Raw genomic sequence first — 18,249 nt, 5'->3', positions numbered from 1 at the left:
CCTTCAGCTTTGTTTCGCTTAGGGCCAGGACATCCAACTTCTTTTCATTCATAACATCAGCAATCATTTGTTTCTTGTCATCCGCACTACATCCACGCACATTTAAGCAACCCAGTTTTACATATATATATATATGTATATATATATATGTATATGTATATATATATATATATATATATATATATATATATATATATTATGAACTACAATGGGCCTAAAACCGGTCCCTGAGGAACGCCACATGTTACAGATCCCCACTCAAATTTAACCCCATTTACGCACACTCTCTGCTTCATATTAGTAAGCTATGACTCGATCCATGACAGCACTTTTTTCCCAATGCAACTTTCTATAAAAGTCTCTGATGTGGCAGTCTATTAAAAGCCTTACTAAAATCTAAATAAACAAAATCAAACTCCTTAGCATGATCAATGGCCTCAAAAGCTTTAGTCAAGAAAGTTAGTAAATTAGTTAGTCAGGAACGGCTCCTCGTGAATCCATGTCGAGTCTCATTAATCAAATTATGCCTATCGAGATTGCTTATATTATCAGCTATAACTGACTCTAGTAATTTGCCTATAGTTGAGGTTAGGCTTAATACGCGGTAATTTGATGGTAACGACTTGTCCCCTGCTTTAAAAATAGGAATTACATTAGCCATCTTCCACATATCAGACACTACACCTGTTTGAAGAGCTAAATTAAAAATATTAGTTAATGGTTCACAGAGTTCCATTTTGCATTCCCCAAGAAACCTTGAAAAAAGCTCATCAGGACCCAGCGAATTATTTTGTTTCAGTCGGTCTATTTGTTTCATAGCCATTTCGCTAGTGACTGATATTACATAACTTATCGTCTTCAAGCGCATTATAAAAATAATTACTGGAATATTGTTAGTGTCTTCCCGTGTAAAAACTGAGAGAAAATAATTATTTAAAATTGAGTACATTTCATTCTCCTTGTCAGTAAGATGCTAAGAATTATTTTTAAAGGGACCAATTTTATCTCTAACTTTTGTTCTATAAATCTGGAAAAAAGACCTTTTGCGTTAGTTTTTGAATCCCTGACGACTTTAATTTCATAGTCCTGTTTATCTTTTCTTATTCCCTTTTTAAAGTCCCTCTTAATGTCAGTATACTGATTCATAAGATGACCTTCACCTTCACCTATAAATTCCTTTCTTCTGCCCTAAAAGATATTTGAGCCAATTATTCATCCATTTTGGGTCACTTCTAATTGATCTAATTTCTTTACATGGGATTAACGTTCTTTGGGCAGCATGAATAATGTTTAGAAAGCTTTCATATTGATAGCTCTCTTCGTTACCCAAGTCAACAGATGATAAGTGTTCTCTAAAGCCCATTGTAATCTGCTAAGCAAAAATCTGGGACTGTTACTGAGTTGTTCCTATTATCATACTTTCATTCAATGCTAAAGATAATTGATTTGTGGTCGTTTGTGCCGAGTTTCTCTGTAATTTCTATATTATTAAGAAGGGTTTCCTTGTTTTCTTTGTAAGCTCCTCTCTTCTGTGTGCGGGTTATTTGTGTATTGCCAGAACAAAATCAAGAAGGCTATTTTCCCTTAAAGGTTCGATCACAAACTGCTTCAAAACACAATCCTGAACTACTTCTAAAAAGTCGTTAAATTCTAAATTTCCATTCAAAAAATTCCAAACAATCTGACTAAAGTTAAAGTTCCCTAGAATTATTACATTATCATGCCTTGTGGCCTTAACAATTTCCTCCCAAAGTAGTCTTCCTTGGTCCCTATCCAAGTTTGGGGGAAGGTATATCACGCCTAAAATGAATTTTTCATTATCCTCTGAAAATTCTATCCAGACTCTGTATGTGTTATTTCAGACTTTATACCAGTTTTCATGCAACAATTTAAACGATCTCTGACATAGAGTGCCACCCCACCCCCCTTACTGATACTTCTGTCTACTTGAAACAATATAAAACCCTGAATGTGCTACCTGCACTTGCAACTAATCTCAATTCGTTCATCTTATTTCTCACACTATGTGTATTGGAATAAAATATGTTTAGAAACCTCCTTTCTCTTTTCTCTTTCTGTTGATTTCTGTTCCTTCACTGTACCTGTTTCTCTCATTGTCACCTAGTACCACTGGGTTTCCAATATTCACCAATGACTCTACCTCATTCTGCCTAAAACTCACGCTATTGCTACACAGAGAATTCATTGACTTTCCACAAAAACCCATACCACTGCATTGGCCAGTGCTCCCACCCCAAACCTAGATATGTGAACCCTATCCCTGGCATACATGTCATTTCTGCCATAGAAAAGGCCCCAGTTTCTATGAATGTTACTGAATTTTCCTTACAGTTTTTGTCCAGCCAGCAATTGACACCAATTGCCATGGACAACCATTCATTTCCAACTCCTCTCCTGGGCAAAATGCCACATATCACAGGGTTCCCACCCTTCTTCCTAATTATCTCTAATGCTGTTGTATAATTGCTAATCAAGTCTTCACACCTATATCTGCCAGCATCGTTACCTCCCACACTGAGGCAGATATTAAGATTGTTCCCATTACCTTTCATATCATCTATATGGCCCAAGGAAAACATACCTTCTGCCTCCTCTTCCTGTCCCAAAGACAAAAAGCCCTATCCATAAACTTAACCTGACTGTCCCCAACTAAAACAATGTTCTTATCTTCACTGGCGGAGTTCATTGTTACGTTCTCGATGGTCCTTGTTGGGGTTTCAAATGATGTCTCACACTCTTCCTTGGTGCCGCTTGTCATGACATTCCCAGTAGCTGTCTCACATTCATCGGGTAGCATAGAGAATGCATTTGATGTTTCCACAACAGTTTCCATAGCAGTCTCTTTCTTCTTCATCGCTTCTACCTCTCTATTAGTCTTCTTGATCTTCAACTTTGTTCCATGCTGCCCGGCCACTGCCCAGGTTCCCTTCTTGGCCTGAGGACTCACAACAGGACTAATACGAATCCTCGTTTTCCTCCACCAATCACAATCTCAATTCCTCCTTCAGTTGCTGGTAAAGTTGCTCAATGGAGGGCATCTTGGTTAAGTCCACAGAGAGTACACTAGACACATCCTCACTGCCAGATGGTGTGGTATGAGTATCTCAGAAACTGCTGATCTCTTGGGATTTTCATGCACAACAGATTAAAAATTATAGAAAATGGTGAAAAAGCACAAAATACCCAGCGAGCAGCAGTTCAGTGGGACCCAATGCCATGTTAATGACACAGGCCTTTCTGGTTCAAGCTAACATGATGGCTAACATGATCGCTATTGGGCCGTGCGGACGTGCTGCGCAGTAGCTCCTGATTGAGTTGGCATTTGCGCAGTGTTGACGTGTACTTGGCTCTGTGAAGACCTGTTTGCGCGCTCTCTAGAATTGAAGCAAGATGCCCTCCATCGAGCAACTTTACCAACAGCTTAAGGAAGAATTGAGGTTGGCGAATTTGGAAATTCGGCGATTGACCGAGGAGAACAAGAAGATTCGTAGTAGTCCTCCTGTTTTGAGTCCTCAGGTCAAGAAGGGAAACTGGTCAGTGGCTGGACAGCAGGGAAAGAAGTTGACGATCAAGAAGACGAATGGAAAGGTAGAAACGATGAAGAAGAAAGAGACTGCCGTGGAAACTGTTGTGGAAACATCCAATACATTCTCAGTGCTACCCGACGAATGTGAGTTGACTACTGGGAACGACACGACGAAAGACATTAAGGAAGGTAAGAATATTGTTGTTGTTGGGGATAGCCAAGTTAGGTATATGGATAGGGCGTTCTGCTTGAAGGACAGGAGTAGGAGACAGAGAGTTTGCTTTCCTGGGGCTGGGATGGAGGATATTGTTAGCCGTCTGGATGACATCATGAGAGGTAATGGGAGCAATCCTATTATCTGTCTCAGTGCTGGAGGCAACGATGTTGGCAGACGTAGGAGTGAGGACCTGATTAGCAGGTATAGGTCAGCAATAGAAATAATTAGAAGTAAGGGTGGGAACCCTCTCATATGTGGTATTTTGCCAAGGAGGGGAGTTGGAAGTGAATGGTTGTCCAGGGCAATTGGTGTCAATTGCTGGCTGGACAAATACTGTAAGGAAAATGCGGTAACATTCATTGACAACTGGGACCTCTTCTATGGCAGAAATGACATGTATGCTAGGGATGGGGTTCACTTATCTAGGTGTGGGGTGGGAGCACTGGCAACTGCAGTGGAGGGAGCAGTTAGGACTTTAAACTAGGAATAGTTAGTGGTATGGGTTTTGGCAGGAAAACAGTGAAGTCCCAGTGTAGTAATATTACGAGTTCTAGGGGAACTAGTAATAATAAGAACGAGATAGATATTGAAAAGCCAGGGACCTTGGGTGATAAAGACGGTAATAGGTTTAGTAGAAAAATAGAAATGAGCAGGAAGGGTAAAGAGAAAGGAGAGTCTTTCAATGTTTATTATGCTAATTGCCGTAGTGCTAGGAATAAGATGGACGAGTTGAGATTAGTTGCTAGTGTAGGTAACATTGATGTATTTGCCTTAACTGAGACGTGGTTTAATTCAAAAAGTCGGGACATGCCTGCGGAATGTCATATTCAGGGTTTTAAATTGTTCCAAGAAGATAGAAGTATTGGGAGGGGGGGTGGGGTGGCATTGTACGTCCGAGATCGCTTGAACTGTTGCATAAAAACGGGTATTAAGTCTGAAGTAACACATACAGAGTCTGTTTGGATAGAATTTTCAGAGGGGCATGAAAAACTGATTTTAGGAGTGATATACCGTCCCCCTAACTTAGATAGGGACCAAGGGAAACTACTATGGGAGGAAATTGTTAAGGCCACAAGGCACGATAATGTAGTAATTCTAGGAGACTTTAACTTTAGTCATGTTGATTGGAATTTCTTGACTGGGAATTTAGAATCGTACGACTTCTTAGAAGTATTTCAGGATTGTTTTTTGAAGCAGTTTGTGACAGAACCTACAAGGGGAAATAACCTGCTTGACTTAGTTATGGCAAACAATGAATCCCTTGTTAATAATTTAGAAATTTCAGAGGAACTGGGTGCTAGCGACCACAAATCAATTACATTTAGCATTGAATGGAAGTACGATAGTAGCGATAACTCAGTAACAGTCCCAGATTTTCGCTTAGCAGATTACGATGGGCTTAAAGAACACTTATCATCTGTTGACTGGGGTAACGAAGAGAGCTATCAATATGACAGTTTTCTGAACACTATACATGCTGCTCAAAGAGCGTTTATCCCATATAAAGAAATTAGATCAAATAGAAATGACCCAAAATGGATGAATAATAGGCTCAAATATCTACTAGGGCATAAGAAAGGAATTTATAGGCGTATCAAAAGAGGTGAGGGTCATCTTATGAATCAGTATATTGACATTAAGAGGGACATTAAAAAGGGGATAAGAAAAGCTAAAAGGGACTATGAAATTAAAGTTGCTAGGGATTCTAAAACTAACCCAAAAAGTTTTTTCCAGGTCTATAGAACAAAAGTTAGAGATAAGATAGGTCCCCTTAAAAATAACTATGGGCACCTTACTGACAATGAGAATGAAATGTGCTTGATTTTAAATAATTATTTTCTCTCAGTTTTTACACAGGAAGACACTAACAATATTCCAGTAATTAATTTTTACAGTGGGCTAGAAGAAGATAAATTATGTAACATCACAGTCACTAGTGAGATGGTTGTGAGGCAGATAGACAGACTGAAGCAAAATAAGTCGCCGGGTCCTGATGAGGTTTTTTCAAGGGTTCTTAAGGAATGCAAAATGGAACTCTGTGAACCATTAACTAATATTTTTAATTTATCTCTTCAAACAGGTGTAGTGTCTGATATGTGGAAGATGGCTAATGTAACTCCTATTTTTAAAACAGGGGACAAGTCGTTACCGTCAAATTACCGCCCAATAAGCCTGACCTCAATTGTAGGCAAATTACTAGAGTCAATTATAGCTGAGATTATAAGAAGCCATCTCGATAAGCATAGCTTGATTAATGATACTCAGCATGGATTCACAAGAGGCCGGTCTTGTCTAACTAATTTATTAACTTTCTTCAGTAAAGCTTTTGAGGCTGTTGACCACAATAAAGAATTTGATATTATTTACTTAGATTTTAGTAAGGCTTTTGATAGAGTTCCGCACCATAGACTGTTAAAGAAAGTGGCAGCCCATGGCATTGGGGGAAAAGTGCTCTCGTGGATCGAGTCATGGCTCACTGACAGGAAGCAGAGAGTGTCCATAAATGGGGTTAAATCCGAGTGGGGATCTGTAACAAGTGGCGTTCCACAGGGATCAGTCTTGGGCCCGTTGTTGTTTATAATATATATCAATGATCTTGATGAGGGAATTACTAGTGATATGAGCAAATTCGCCGATGACACAAAGATAGGTAGGATAATTGATTCAAACGTAGATGTTAGGGAACTTCAGGAGGACTTAAACAAACTCTATTCTTGGTCAGAAAAGTGGCAGATGCAGTTCAATGTAGATAAGTGCAAGGTTCTGAAGCTTGGGAGTGCCCATAACCCTAGTACTTATAAATTAAATGATGTAGAACTTAGCCATACAGATTGCGAAAAGGACTTGGGGGTTATGGTGAGCAGCAACCTTAAACCAAGACAGCAATGCCTAAGCGTACGTAATAAGGCAAATAGATTACTGGGATTTATATCAAGAAGTGTAAGCAACAGAAGTCCAGAGGTCATACTGCAGCTTTATACATCATTAGTAAGGCCTCACCTTGATTATGCAGCTCAGTTCTGGTCTCCGTATTACAAAATGGACATAAATTCGTTAGAAAACATTCAGCGTAGGATGACTAAATTAATACATAGCATCAGAAATCTTCCTTATGAAGAAAGATTGAAGACTCTTAAGTTACATTCACTTGTTAGACGAAGAATGAGGGGAGACCTGATCGAAGTGTATAAGTGGAAGATAGGTATTAATAAAGGGGATATTAATAAGGTCTTGAGGATGTCTCTCCAAGAGAGAACCCGCAGTAATGGATTTAAATTAGATAAGTTTAGATTTAGAAAGGACATAGGAAAGTATTGGTTTGGAAATAGGGTAGTTGATGAGTGGAACAGTCTACCTAGTTGGGTTATTGAGGCTAGGACTTTGGGTAGTTTCAAATCTAGGTTGGATAAGTACATGAGTGGGAAGGGTTGGATTTGAGTGGGACTTTCACATCAGAGCTTATTTCTTGGGTAGCATTGAAAATTGGGTTGGGTAAATGTTTTGTTAGTGGGATGAATTGTAAAGGACCTGCCTAGTATGGGCCAGCAGGCCTCCTGCAGTGTTCCTCCTTTCTTATGTTCTTATGTAAATAACCAGGTGTTATAAAAGTGGTGTGCAGGAAAGCATCTCTGAAAACACATTAAGTTGAACCATGGAATGGATGGTGATACAGCATCAGAAGACCACTAAGCTAAGAACAGGATACTAAAACTAAATTTTATGAACATAACAAAGTTTATTTCTTTGCAAAGGTTACATGTGTGTTTACATTTTATAATCTGATAGGTATAAAGAAAGCCAATACTGGAGAGCTGATGTTTGGAAAAACGTAATCTTGTCTATCTAATCAAGATTCATGCACTGATATGCAGATGGTAATGTCAGAATTCAGTGAATACCTATGGGATGCGGTGGAACAGGAGATTTTCAGCATGAATATGCTACCGATACATCTCCAGAGGTACCACCTCTAGAACTGTCCTGGGGACCCTCATCCTCAGAGACAAGAATAAACTTGCTTCAGGGAAAACTCGAGGTTCTCCATGAAGCTGTTTGAGAATTTTCTCCAATTATCCCCTATATTTAATATATATTTTATTTAAGAACAAAATACATTGACAAAACATTCATAAAAATACAAAAGAAAGTAAAACAACATAGATAACAACTCAGAGCTACATCTCGAATACTTCGTCCAGCTCCCCGGCGGTGGGCCACATGCCCAAAATGCTGCAGGCATTTCCTCTCTGTATTGCGACACTGAGTCTCTGAAAAAGAAAGCTGGTTGCTCTGTGGTCCTTGGTTTCTATGATGAGCTTTTCACCCAGATCTTTGAGGAACTTTAGAGCACACTTGCCCCATGCTCCAAGGGTCTGTGACCCTACTGGAATGAAGTTATAGCAAGGGGGAAGGTCTTCAAATTTACGGATCTTCTGGGTCTCCCTGTGGCTAGCAGCTCCACTCCCTTCAGCTGTGGAGTATGGCAAGTAGGTGTCTGCCAATGTGGCAGCACAGGTGTAGTCCCAGGCAATCTGCTTTCCATCCTTTTAGATTAGCACAGTGGCTCCATCAGGACGCTTTTGACTTCCATCAGACCTCTGCACTTGGGGTTCCCGTTGAGACGGGCAATAGGCTCTGGCGAGGTTTCTCTTTATGATGTCATTGACCTCATGTCTGGCATATTTCCCTTCTGCTGTGTGACACACGAGACCATGAAGTCCGAATTGATCAGCTGTTGCCCTGTCGACCTGTGGGTCGAGTCGAGTGCCCTGGGAGGAACTGGGAGCAGCTAGAAGGAAATCTCCTGAGTGTGGTGCCTTCACCGCCAGGAGACGAGTTTTGTCCTTTCCTGAAGCGTTGGTGAGCATTGTGTTGGCGATTTTCTCCATGATCAGTTTGTCCCAGTGGGACTGTTTGTGCTCTTTGGCAGGAGCTGGTCTACTGAAGGAGTCTGGAAGGGTGTCCCACCGCATTGGTGCTTCAGTAAACTTGGTCTTGAGCTCCTACCACGTCTCTCAAGCATTCAAGGACAATCTTCTTGACTAGTGCACTGAAAGCCAGACATGAAGACAGAAAAGCACGTAAAGCTACATGCATTGCTTTGCGCACCCCTATACCCCCAGTCGAACTGGGAAGGTTGCCTGATCCCATTGCTGATCCTCTAGTGATAGGTTCAGGGTTGATCAGGTTGATCAGGTTGATCTCAGGTGTGTGTCATATTCATTGAGTGTTGGGTTGTCAAAAAAGGGTGCACACCTCAGGAAGTGAGTCTTGGCATAGTAAGACACCTTGTGAGGAGATACAGAGCATCATGGGCATCAAGATTGCTTATTCTCTCCTCCATTCTCATCAGGTCATTCAATTTTTCCTTGAGGACAGTGTCGATGGCCTGGTGACCCAGCAGTGCTCCCAAGAGAGTACTGTTGGATGGAGTGGTAGTAGAGACTTCCAGGAGGATTCTTCACACTGCATTATTTCCTGGTTTGCTGTGATGATTTCACACTTGGAGGGATTGAGGATGAGTCCCAAGTCTTCTCCCTGTGTTTTCACCAGTTGTAGGTCCTCTAACAAGGACTCTTCAGTACCTCCCAGAGTGCCATCATCCAGGTACCAGATGTTGAGCTTACTACGTAGGTTGGAAGTTAGTTCTCTTACTGCCAAGCAGAAGAGAAGTGGAGCGAGTGGGTTACCCTGCTGAACACCCTCTGATGAGAGAATTTCATGTTCTCCAAACAAAAGAATTGAGGGTTTGCTGTAGCTGGCTGAAATGAAGGGAAAAAGGCTGGGGAACCGATCCCGAACGGCCGGCAAGACATCTCTCTTCACCATATTAAAGGCATTTCTAAAATCAAGTTTGACAATGGCCTTTTCTTCTGATAGGTCCCTGATGTAGGCTCTTGCCGCATGAGCTGCGGCTTGAGTGCCTTGAGAGACCCCAAAGCCCAGTTGGTGTGGCTGGAGTAAACTTGCAGCTTCTCGGCGAATGTTTCTTACTGCTGCTTTGGTAATGAGACAGCGAAGAGTGTTTCCAACAGCAATGGGTCTGATTCCCCCATCCTTCTTCTTCAAAGCACATAATGAGGCTCGAAAAAACAAAGGTTTAATTTCTTCTGGGATTCGCCCAGCCAGGCAATTGTTGACGAAAGCTGTTAACTCGGTGAGAAGAATTGATGCACATGTACCTAGTACTGGATTTACCATCTCTTTGAGGTGTTGTGGTCGAATTCTAGTGTAACCTCCTGCAGATCCTGCTGGAAATGAAACATTCGCCTTATAGACTTCTGATTCTGGCAAAATTAATTGTTCAGTGATGGGGGTCTTCCTCAGGGTTGTCGTTGATGTCTATGGTGTCCCTGTTGGATGCTTGTCTCTTAGTACTTGGGCTGTGGTCTCATTGTGGGCTACAGTGTCGTCACTTGTAATTATTCTGATTGCTCCCACTGTGTTACCCTCTTCGATTTATTATTATATTATATTATTTATTATTATTATATTATTATTATATTATATTATATTATATTATTGAAACCATGAACGAGTGGTATTGATCAATAACAACACTGCACTAGCCAAGGACTCAAACTCATGTCCTACTGGCCCTCCTCATGGTGAGCCAGAACCACATGATGCCTTGGTAATGTGGGTTAAGGTGTGTCATGTGGTTCTAGCTCACCATGAAGCGGGCCAGTACAACATGGGTTTGAGTCCTTGGTTAGTGCAGTGTTGTTACTGATATATATATATATATATATATATATATATATATATATATATATATATATATATATATATATATATATAGATATATATATATATATATATATATATATATGCAAAACAACCACTGTGAAAGAAGAGAGAAATTCCAAGCACTTTCGTGACTACTCGCACTATCAAGAGTTCATAGATGAGGAAATATCCAAAATTTACGAAATAGCTAATGATTTGAAATGCACAAGAAACGTAATTGATAAATCTTTTAAAGTTGCTAGAAATACTTTTTACAATCCAAAAAGGGACAACCAGCCTTATTCAACTAAAAATATGTTGGTTCTCCCTTACCATGAAAACTTGGTTGATATACCTTCTCTTCTTCAGTCTTTTAATATCAAAGTTGGATTTAAAAATCTTGATACAGTAAAATAAATTTTGATGAAGAATCCCCCCCAAAATGCTGACGGATGTGTCTATAAGATTCCTTGTAAAATTTGCAATAAAGTTTATTACGGTCAATCTGGTAAAAATCTCGAACTAAGATTAAAACAAAATAAATATAGCATTAGAACTGGACAAGATTCCAATGCTCTATTTATTCATGTGAGAGATTTTGACCATCCAATTGATTTTCAAAAAGTTGAGAAAGTTGTATCAAGCAAGTCCATGGTCGACAGGAATATAATTGAATCTTGTTTCATAAAAAGCAGTTTTGACAATAATATGAATATTTCCTTTGGTTTATATAAATTAGATCCATTCATAATTAATAGAATTTGGGAAGAATTTAATAATTCATTGGACAAATAATAAATTTTAAAATTCTTAATTCTTGGGTAGAATAGTTTGTTCGTGGGTTGTATGAAGGACCTGTCTAGTTGGGCCAGTGGGCCTGCTGCAGTGTTCTCTTTCTTATGAGTCGCGCATCAGGTGTTGCTTTGTTGTGGGATGTGATGTAGACAGCCTGTATTGTCTGCACAGACAGCCCATGCTGTCTGCCAGCTTAGTTCATATTTCGCGCTATGCTGGTGCTGCCACCTAGGCCTTCCCACTTCAGTATGCCCAGACTTGCCTCGCTCTCACTCACACAGCGGCCTAGCAGCAAGACACAAGGCCTCTCCCAGCTCTCTCTCGTGGGCATGGCCCTGCCCGGGCCATGGGCACAAACACACAAGCCTGTGTAACCCACCACTACTTATCAATAAAGTAAGAAGCCTCCGAAGACCTTTATAATCCACACCCCGCTTTCAGTTCACCAAATAATCTCATTAAACATTGGTGGGAAGCAGTGGTTGCAGCAGTTGTGTTTGCCCGGAGAGAGGAAGGAAGAGGTATGAAGTCATCTTCACCTTATCACCCTATACAAGAAGCATCCGTCTCTCAACGAGTTATCCTGATGTCGTGTCTGCACGTTTCAGTATCCAGAGCCAGGTACAAGCAGGATCTAGCCGAAATTTGGATGCTACAGCCTCCCACGCTGTTTCTCAAGCCACGTGTTCAGCATCACTTGTATGTTGCTGTTGGTGTTCAGCTCAGCACAGCTGTTTCAGCAAGCCAGAGGTGATTTTTGTGGTGATTTCTGCGTCCAGTGTGCGTTTCACCGTGTTGTGGGTTTGAGAGGAGAAAGTGGCCAGATCCTCCCTAGCCATATACTCACACCTCACCAGCCTACCACCACACTCCACCACTATGTACTCACTCCCTCTGCTGTGTTTTCTGCTGTTTTTCGTGTGAATTCATTGCCAGACCTGAGTAGCACCACTGTGCTAAGTCACCCTAGTGACCAGTGTGTTTGACAGCTATCAGACAGCCTGAGCATACGAGCCCTCTTGTACAGAAAGCTTTTATGCTCGTCGCTCGTGATGTTCTGTAGAATCGTACCTGCTACGATTCCCATCGAGATTTGTTTCACTTCACCTCCAGACCTTCAGAGTGCAGTTATATGTAGAGAAACAAGTCTGGGGACGCTTAGGCTAACCTCTGCTATAACTCCAACTGTCGAGAGATGATACTCGTCAAGCCGCAGCCAGCCCTGTCGGCAGGCGCTGTGTCAGCCTCGTGTCACAAGCTTCAGTGAGCAGTCTGCACAAAGAAGATGTCACTGACTGCTAGCTCTCTCACTGCAGTCTGGTGTATGATGTTACGACTCCCAGATGTTTCGCCCAGTCGTCTCTGCCACGACTCGCTCCACAACTCGCTCCACGCTCGCCGGCAGTGACAGCCCAGCGACAGTACCAGTCGAGAAGTGTCCTCCTGAGTCGCTTGCCAGAAGTCCTGCCCAGTTGCCGAGTTTTGTCGACGCCTCGCTCGAGGGCACCAGCATGTCGTGCCCCAGGTTGAGTGAAAACCTGCAGCGACTCCTACGATGTCTGCTTCACCGTTCCAGAGGAGACCGTACCCTGTTACGTCACAGCTCAGCCACAGCGATGTCTCCCGTGTTGCAGTATCTGTCCAGACGCAGGAAGGCGTGCAGTGATGCCCATCGACGCTCACTGCCTATGACCACGATGTTTAGCACACCCCACATGTTTTTTTCTTCCCTCCCTGTAGGAAGTTTTTTTCCATGTTCATATGTATATATATGTTTTTATTTTGTGTTCTGTGCCCTGTTCCTTCGAGAGAGAGAGAGACCGAGTTTCTTTTACTACCAGTATTGTCGCGTCGGGACGACGCACGGTAAGTGGCCGAGCGCATGTAGACAGCCTGTACTGTCTGCACAGACAGCCCATGCTGTCTGCCAGCTTAGTTCATATTTCGCGCTATGCTGGTGCTGCCACCTAGGCCTTCCCACTTCAGTATGCCCAGACTTGCCTCGCTCTCACACAGCAGCCTAGCAGCAAGACACAAGGCCTCTCTCAGCTCTCTCTCGTGGGCATGGCCCTGCCCGGGCCATGGGCACAAACACACAAGCCTGTGTAACCCACCACTACTTATCAATAAAGTAAGAATCCTACGAAGAACGTATCATTGCTACCTACGCTACCTTCATCGTCACCAAACCGCTGTTCAGCAGTAAGAACAGCAATAACAGTGATAGTGAGGTGTGGTCTAGACCCTTTATATGCCTACCTTGATGCATTACTTTTATTGTTCCTTGATAATATGAGTAGTCACGAAAGCGCTTGGAATTTATTCTTTCAGAGTGGTTGTTTTGCATATATATATATATATATATATATATATATATATATATATATATATATATACATATATATATATATATATATATATATATATATATATATATATATATATATATATATCACAATGAAAATAGAAAAGAATACTTAAACACTTTCATGTTCTTTCATTACTTTCAGAGAAATAGAAAGGAGAGGCCAGAGAAGTTTGCCTGATAAACCTAACTTGCCGAACTCCTTGAAAAAAAATGGGGTTTTCCCCCAAAATTCTAAAAGCTTGATAGATACATTTCTTTCATTGACAGTGATATATCTTCCCTCCAGCCGGAGGGCCCAAGAAAGAAGACAGAAGAAAGAAGAAGATGACGACACCCCCAACCGGGGGCCACAGCCGGGTCACCATATGGAGAAGACCCGGACCGGAAGTACCGGCAAACCTCTAATGAATGAATGAAATGACAGTGATATAAAATATTTCGTTTTTGGATGAGAACTAACTTAAAAACCTCACCAAGCCTTACTAAAAATAGCGTAATTATATTTAACTAAATTCTGCTATGGTCAGTTTAAATTGATTTAATATTGCTTCAGATGAATGGCATATAATAATAATAATAACAATAATAATTTGTTATTATTATTGTTATAATGTAGTAAGTATGAAGTATCTGAATTTACACAAGTACAATACCATTATCTCCGCTATTGTATGATAAAACCAATAATATTGTTACTATAAAATACTCAATAAATCACGTGCATAATACACAAGAAAACAATGTACATACGTAATACAAGAGTTACAAAATTCTGAAAAATTAGATCCATGAGAAAATTACAAAAGCATATGCATGTAAAAAGTGCATAATAATTCTATGTATCTTAAAACTTTTACATCATAATCTTCTGAATCAAATACTTCTATTTGTAAATTTTCTTTATCATAAATGCTTCATATCAAGATTCTCTAGATCAATATACAATTGACAAAATCTGTTCATTGTAGTTTAGTAAATAATCCCCAAGTGGACTTCTGCTCTCAGAATCATGAACCTGCTTCAAAAATGCCTTATAATTCTTTTCTGCCATATGCCAAAACATTTTACCATAACTAAGGTTTTCTTGTTCTTCTTCAGCAGTGCTTCTAACATCTTCATTGTTTTTAGTATATAAAGCAGAGTTGTTGAACTTAAAGAGAATTTTGTGTGGGAATTTAGCTTTTTCTACTGCACTAAGAACTTGTGGTTGTTGTCCATTAACAGAAGTGAGCAATAGAAAAACTTTATGAATATCCTTTTCACACATGGAGAGAATTCTGCTCGAAAAATATATATGTGACAGAGGAAGCTGAGTCAGCGATGAGTTAACTACAAAGACTGCAGCATCAACATGCTGAACAATCTTTGTTGTTTTAGTTATATGTTCTTTTGCATGCTGCCAAAACACATTCCACATTCTGATATATGAGTCTTCATCCCATAATGCAATATCAATGATAGTCAGTGTGTGTGGGTAGTTGAAACCTTCTTGGTGATGAATGGTGTAACAAGTAATATGTTGAGTCCGATCCTGGGTCTGGCTGTTGTGAATGTCTTCAGGTATTAATTGGAAGCGAAAATTATCGTTCCATTTAACACCAAAGATGTAGTTGACGAGACCATTGATCACAGTTGTCTTACCCGAGTCTCTTGCCCCTATTAGTAATATTACTTTTTCCCGAGAATTTTCCTTTGGTGTTCCTACATCATACTTCCTTATATCATCATTATCATTACAGAAAACTAACCTTGATTTAAGGGTGTAGATAGAAGGAGTTCCTTCAAGCTTAAGATTTGATGTTGAACAAAAATTTTCTTTCAACATTTTACTGGAGTCAAACTGTATGGCATCATGAGTTTTTAAAGAACTACAATTACTGTCCTCACTGAATCCTGCTGCACCACAGTCTGCAGCTACCTTGAACTTAGATTCGAAATTTGATGTAATGTTTGTTACGTACGTGAGTTGATCTGCCTTTACGGTTGCTATTGTAGTCCAAATATCCGTCTCTTCTTTCTGCTGCTTCAGTATATAATGTTGTATGCTACAATCCGAACCCATAGACAATGGTTTTGACCATTCAATTTTTATAGTTGTTGATGAAATTTGCCACACCTGAGGCATTCCTGGAGGACTGGTTGGTCTAGTGGAGACAGTGTTGGTCTCACTGGTAGGTCCCACTCCAGCCTCACACAAACTTCGTACATTCACCTTGTAACAACTGTTGACATCAAGCTCTGTGACAGTGAAGCTGAGAATATCTGAACTCGTTTTAAAGCTCACAGGGTTATCGCCTGTACTCATTTTCTGAAGAATTATTTCGTATTCTTGAACAGTTGATGCTCCAAATTTTGGTGGTGTCCAGGTAATGGTAATCCTATTATGAGTACTTTGTTGAAGGTCAGCTTGAGGCATGCCAGGTGCTGAGGGAAGTATATAATTCTTGTATAAGAGACGGCCAAGCCTGTAACACTCTATATTAGCTTGACAGTTTAATGTATCAGAAAAACCCATTGACACTACAAAAGCAGTCTCGTTAACTTTTTTATTAAAGTTAAAGAAATCTCTAAATATTATGGCTCCTTCCATCATGGATATTTGATTATCCTCGTCTTTACTGGACAAGGTGTTGTCTTCAAGGTTCCTTTCAATTGCTACATAGTCATTTGTAGTATAATATTCATTTCTATTATACTTTTCCATTTTTGAAAGATAAGAGTTGTTTTTTGGCAGAATAATTCTCAAGCATAGAATGTAGTTACAATTATTCTCAGGATTCATGATAAATGACTTTAATTCGCCATGGTCTGAGGCAAATTTGATCTCTGACAGTGTGTCTATATATTTATTGAGAGTTTTAACGTGATCTTCTTTATCTTGAAGCCAACTGTTAAGCTTCTTGTAACTGAATGGAGATGCTTCTTTCTTCCTTAGAAGATCCTCCAGAAGGTATTCCTCTTCCCGACCTCCTTTGATACGAGGCAGCAACACTGACAGTTTACTCTGAAGTTCACACTTGTAAATATTAATAAGGGTTTTAAATTTAGATATTTCACTTTGGAGAGTTTTCATTTTCTCAGCAACATAAGAATTATATATATCATTACACCTTACATTCAACTCTTGGAAATTTTCAAAGACTTTTTCTATCTCACTGGTCAAGTTTGTACTAATATTACGAACTAATCTGCTGCCTTTGCTACCCAAACGTGTTAGAGGATACAGTGTAACTTTGATTGGTACAGCATTTTGTCTGTTATCTCCTAAGAATGTCGGTAAGTGTTTGTAAATCCGAACAACATCTTCATAGGAACAAGGATTTTGTGGAAGAAGAAAATCTCCAATAAATGTACATTTATAATTCTCTACTATTTTCTTTTCATTGTTGGATAGATATAATTGGTCGTTAATGACAACAGACATATTTGGTATTTTGTTCAGCATAACTTGCATAGCTCCAAGAGTCTCTTTATCATGTGAAGAGCAACAATCCCTCTCAAAAACAAAGAATGCATGTGCTCCATAAAGTATTTCAGTGACTACATGTGTTGCAGTTTCTTCATCAATTATATCAGGGTACTGCACTTTTCCTGGACCAAGTTGATCCATCGTCATATACTCCGACCTGGTTGTACACTTGTAATGCACGGTGATTCTCTCTTGCTTGTCAGAATATTTTTTATTTTCTAGGTATTTCCCAGACCTAGACACTTCTACCATACCCGAGACCAAACTCAGCTTCAGACTACTATTCACATCAAAAGCTGAGACTTTCTCTTCCATAGAGTCGCTAATAATTAGTCTGAAATCAGAGGATTCATTTGAAAGAACATCTATTTCTTTAAGTGTTGATCTGTCCCAGAGAGTTTTTCCAGGGATTATTTCATCTTTTGTACAGTCATATAACATCCCAAGCCGGAATGTACGACCAAGTCCAGCAACAGAGACAATTTTATCACTTGTAGAATACATCTTGCATCACAGATCTAACACCCACCACCACCATATATCCTCATAACATATGAAACTCTAAAATATTTGTCTCAACAGGTGACAATTATTCTGCTTTACATACAATTGTGTTCATATATCTGACGGAACAAATAATAATTACTGTTAGTCCTGACATAATGCTGAGACAGTAGCGTTGTGATCATCTTAGTCTGGGGCTACGGTTGACCACTCTGACACACTGCTGAGACAATACAGTTATGGTATTAATGTTTTAGTCTGGGAGTACTGTCCAGGAGAAGGCACCGCTGACGTTCTTGATATGCTAATCAGAAGCTGACGTTGGAGTATTCCAACAGTGTTGACACAACTGAGGTAGAATCATGCAGATCTGAAATATAAAATGATTTCTATAGCCAAATATACTTAATTCGTAAAATATTTTTATTTTATTCTTTAACTTAATCTTTATTAACATTTATGCATTATTTATTAACCTTTTTCTTCATTGATCAGAAGGTGTTTGATGCAATCAGTCCCTCAGCCTGGAGTAAATGTAATCAGTCCATCAATCTTGAAAAGAATTCTGTTCAAGATTCATGTACTGATCACATCGATCCCAGGTTGACGGACTGATTACC

General features: G+C 39.9%; 1 protein-coding gene across 1 annotated transcript in view; it reads right to left on the bottom strand.

The window, feature by feature from the left end:
- Positions 1 to 12,123: 12,123 nt before the first annotated feature.
- Positions 12,124 to 18,249, bottom strand: part of LOC128695071 (uncharacterized) — a 59,592-nt gene continuing 53,466 nt past the window's right edge. Inside the window, exon 2 of the mRNA XM_070095056.1 lies at positions 12,124 to 17,999. Coding sequence (XP_069951157.1) covers positions 14,591 to 17,629 — 3,039 coding nt within the window. The 5' untranslated portion in view covers positions 17,630 to 17,999 and the 3' untranslated portion in view covers positions 12,124 to 14,590. The remainder of the gene's footprint in view (positions 18,000 to 18,249) is intronic.

The sequence above is a fragment of the Cherax quadricarinatus genome, chromosome 48, assembly GCF_038502225.1.
Source record: "Cherax quadricarinatus isolate ZL_2023a chromosome 48, ASM3850222v1, whole genome shotgun sequence".
Classification (NCBI taxonomy): Eukaryota; Metazoa; Arthropoda; class Malacostraca; order Decapoda; family Parastacidae; genus Cherax; species Cherax quadricarinatus.
This window is presented reverse-complemented; position numbering and strand designations above follow the sequence as displayed.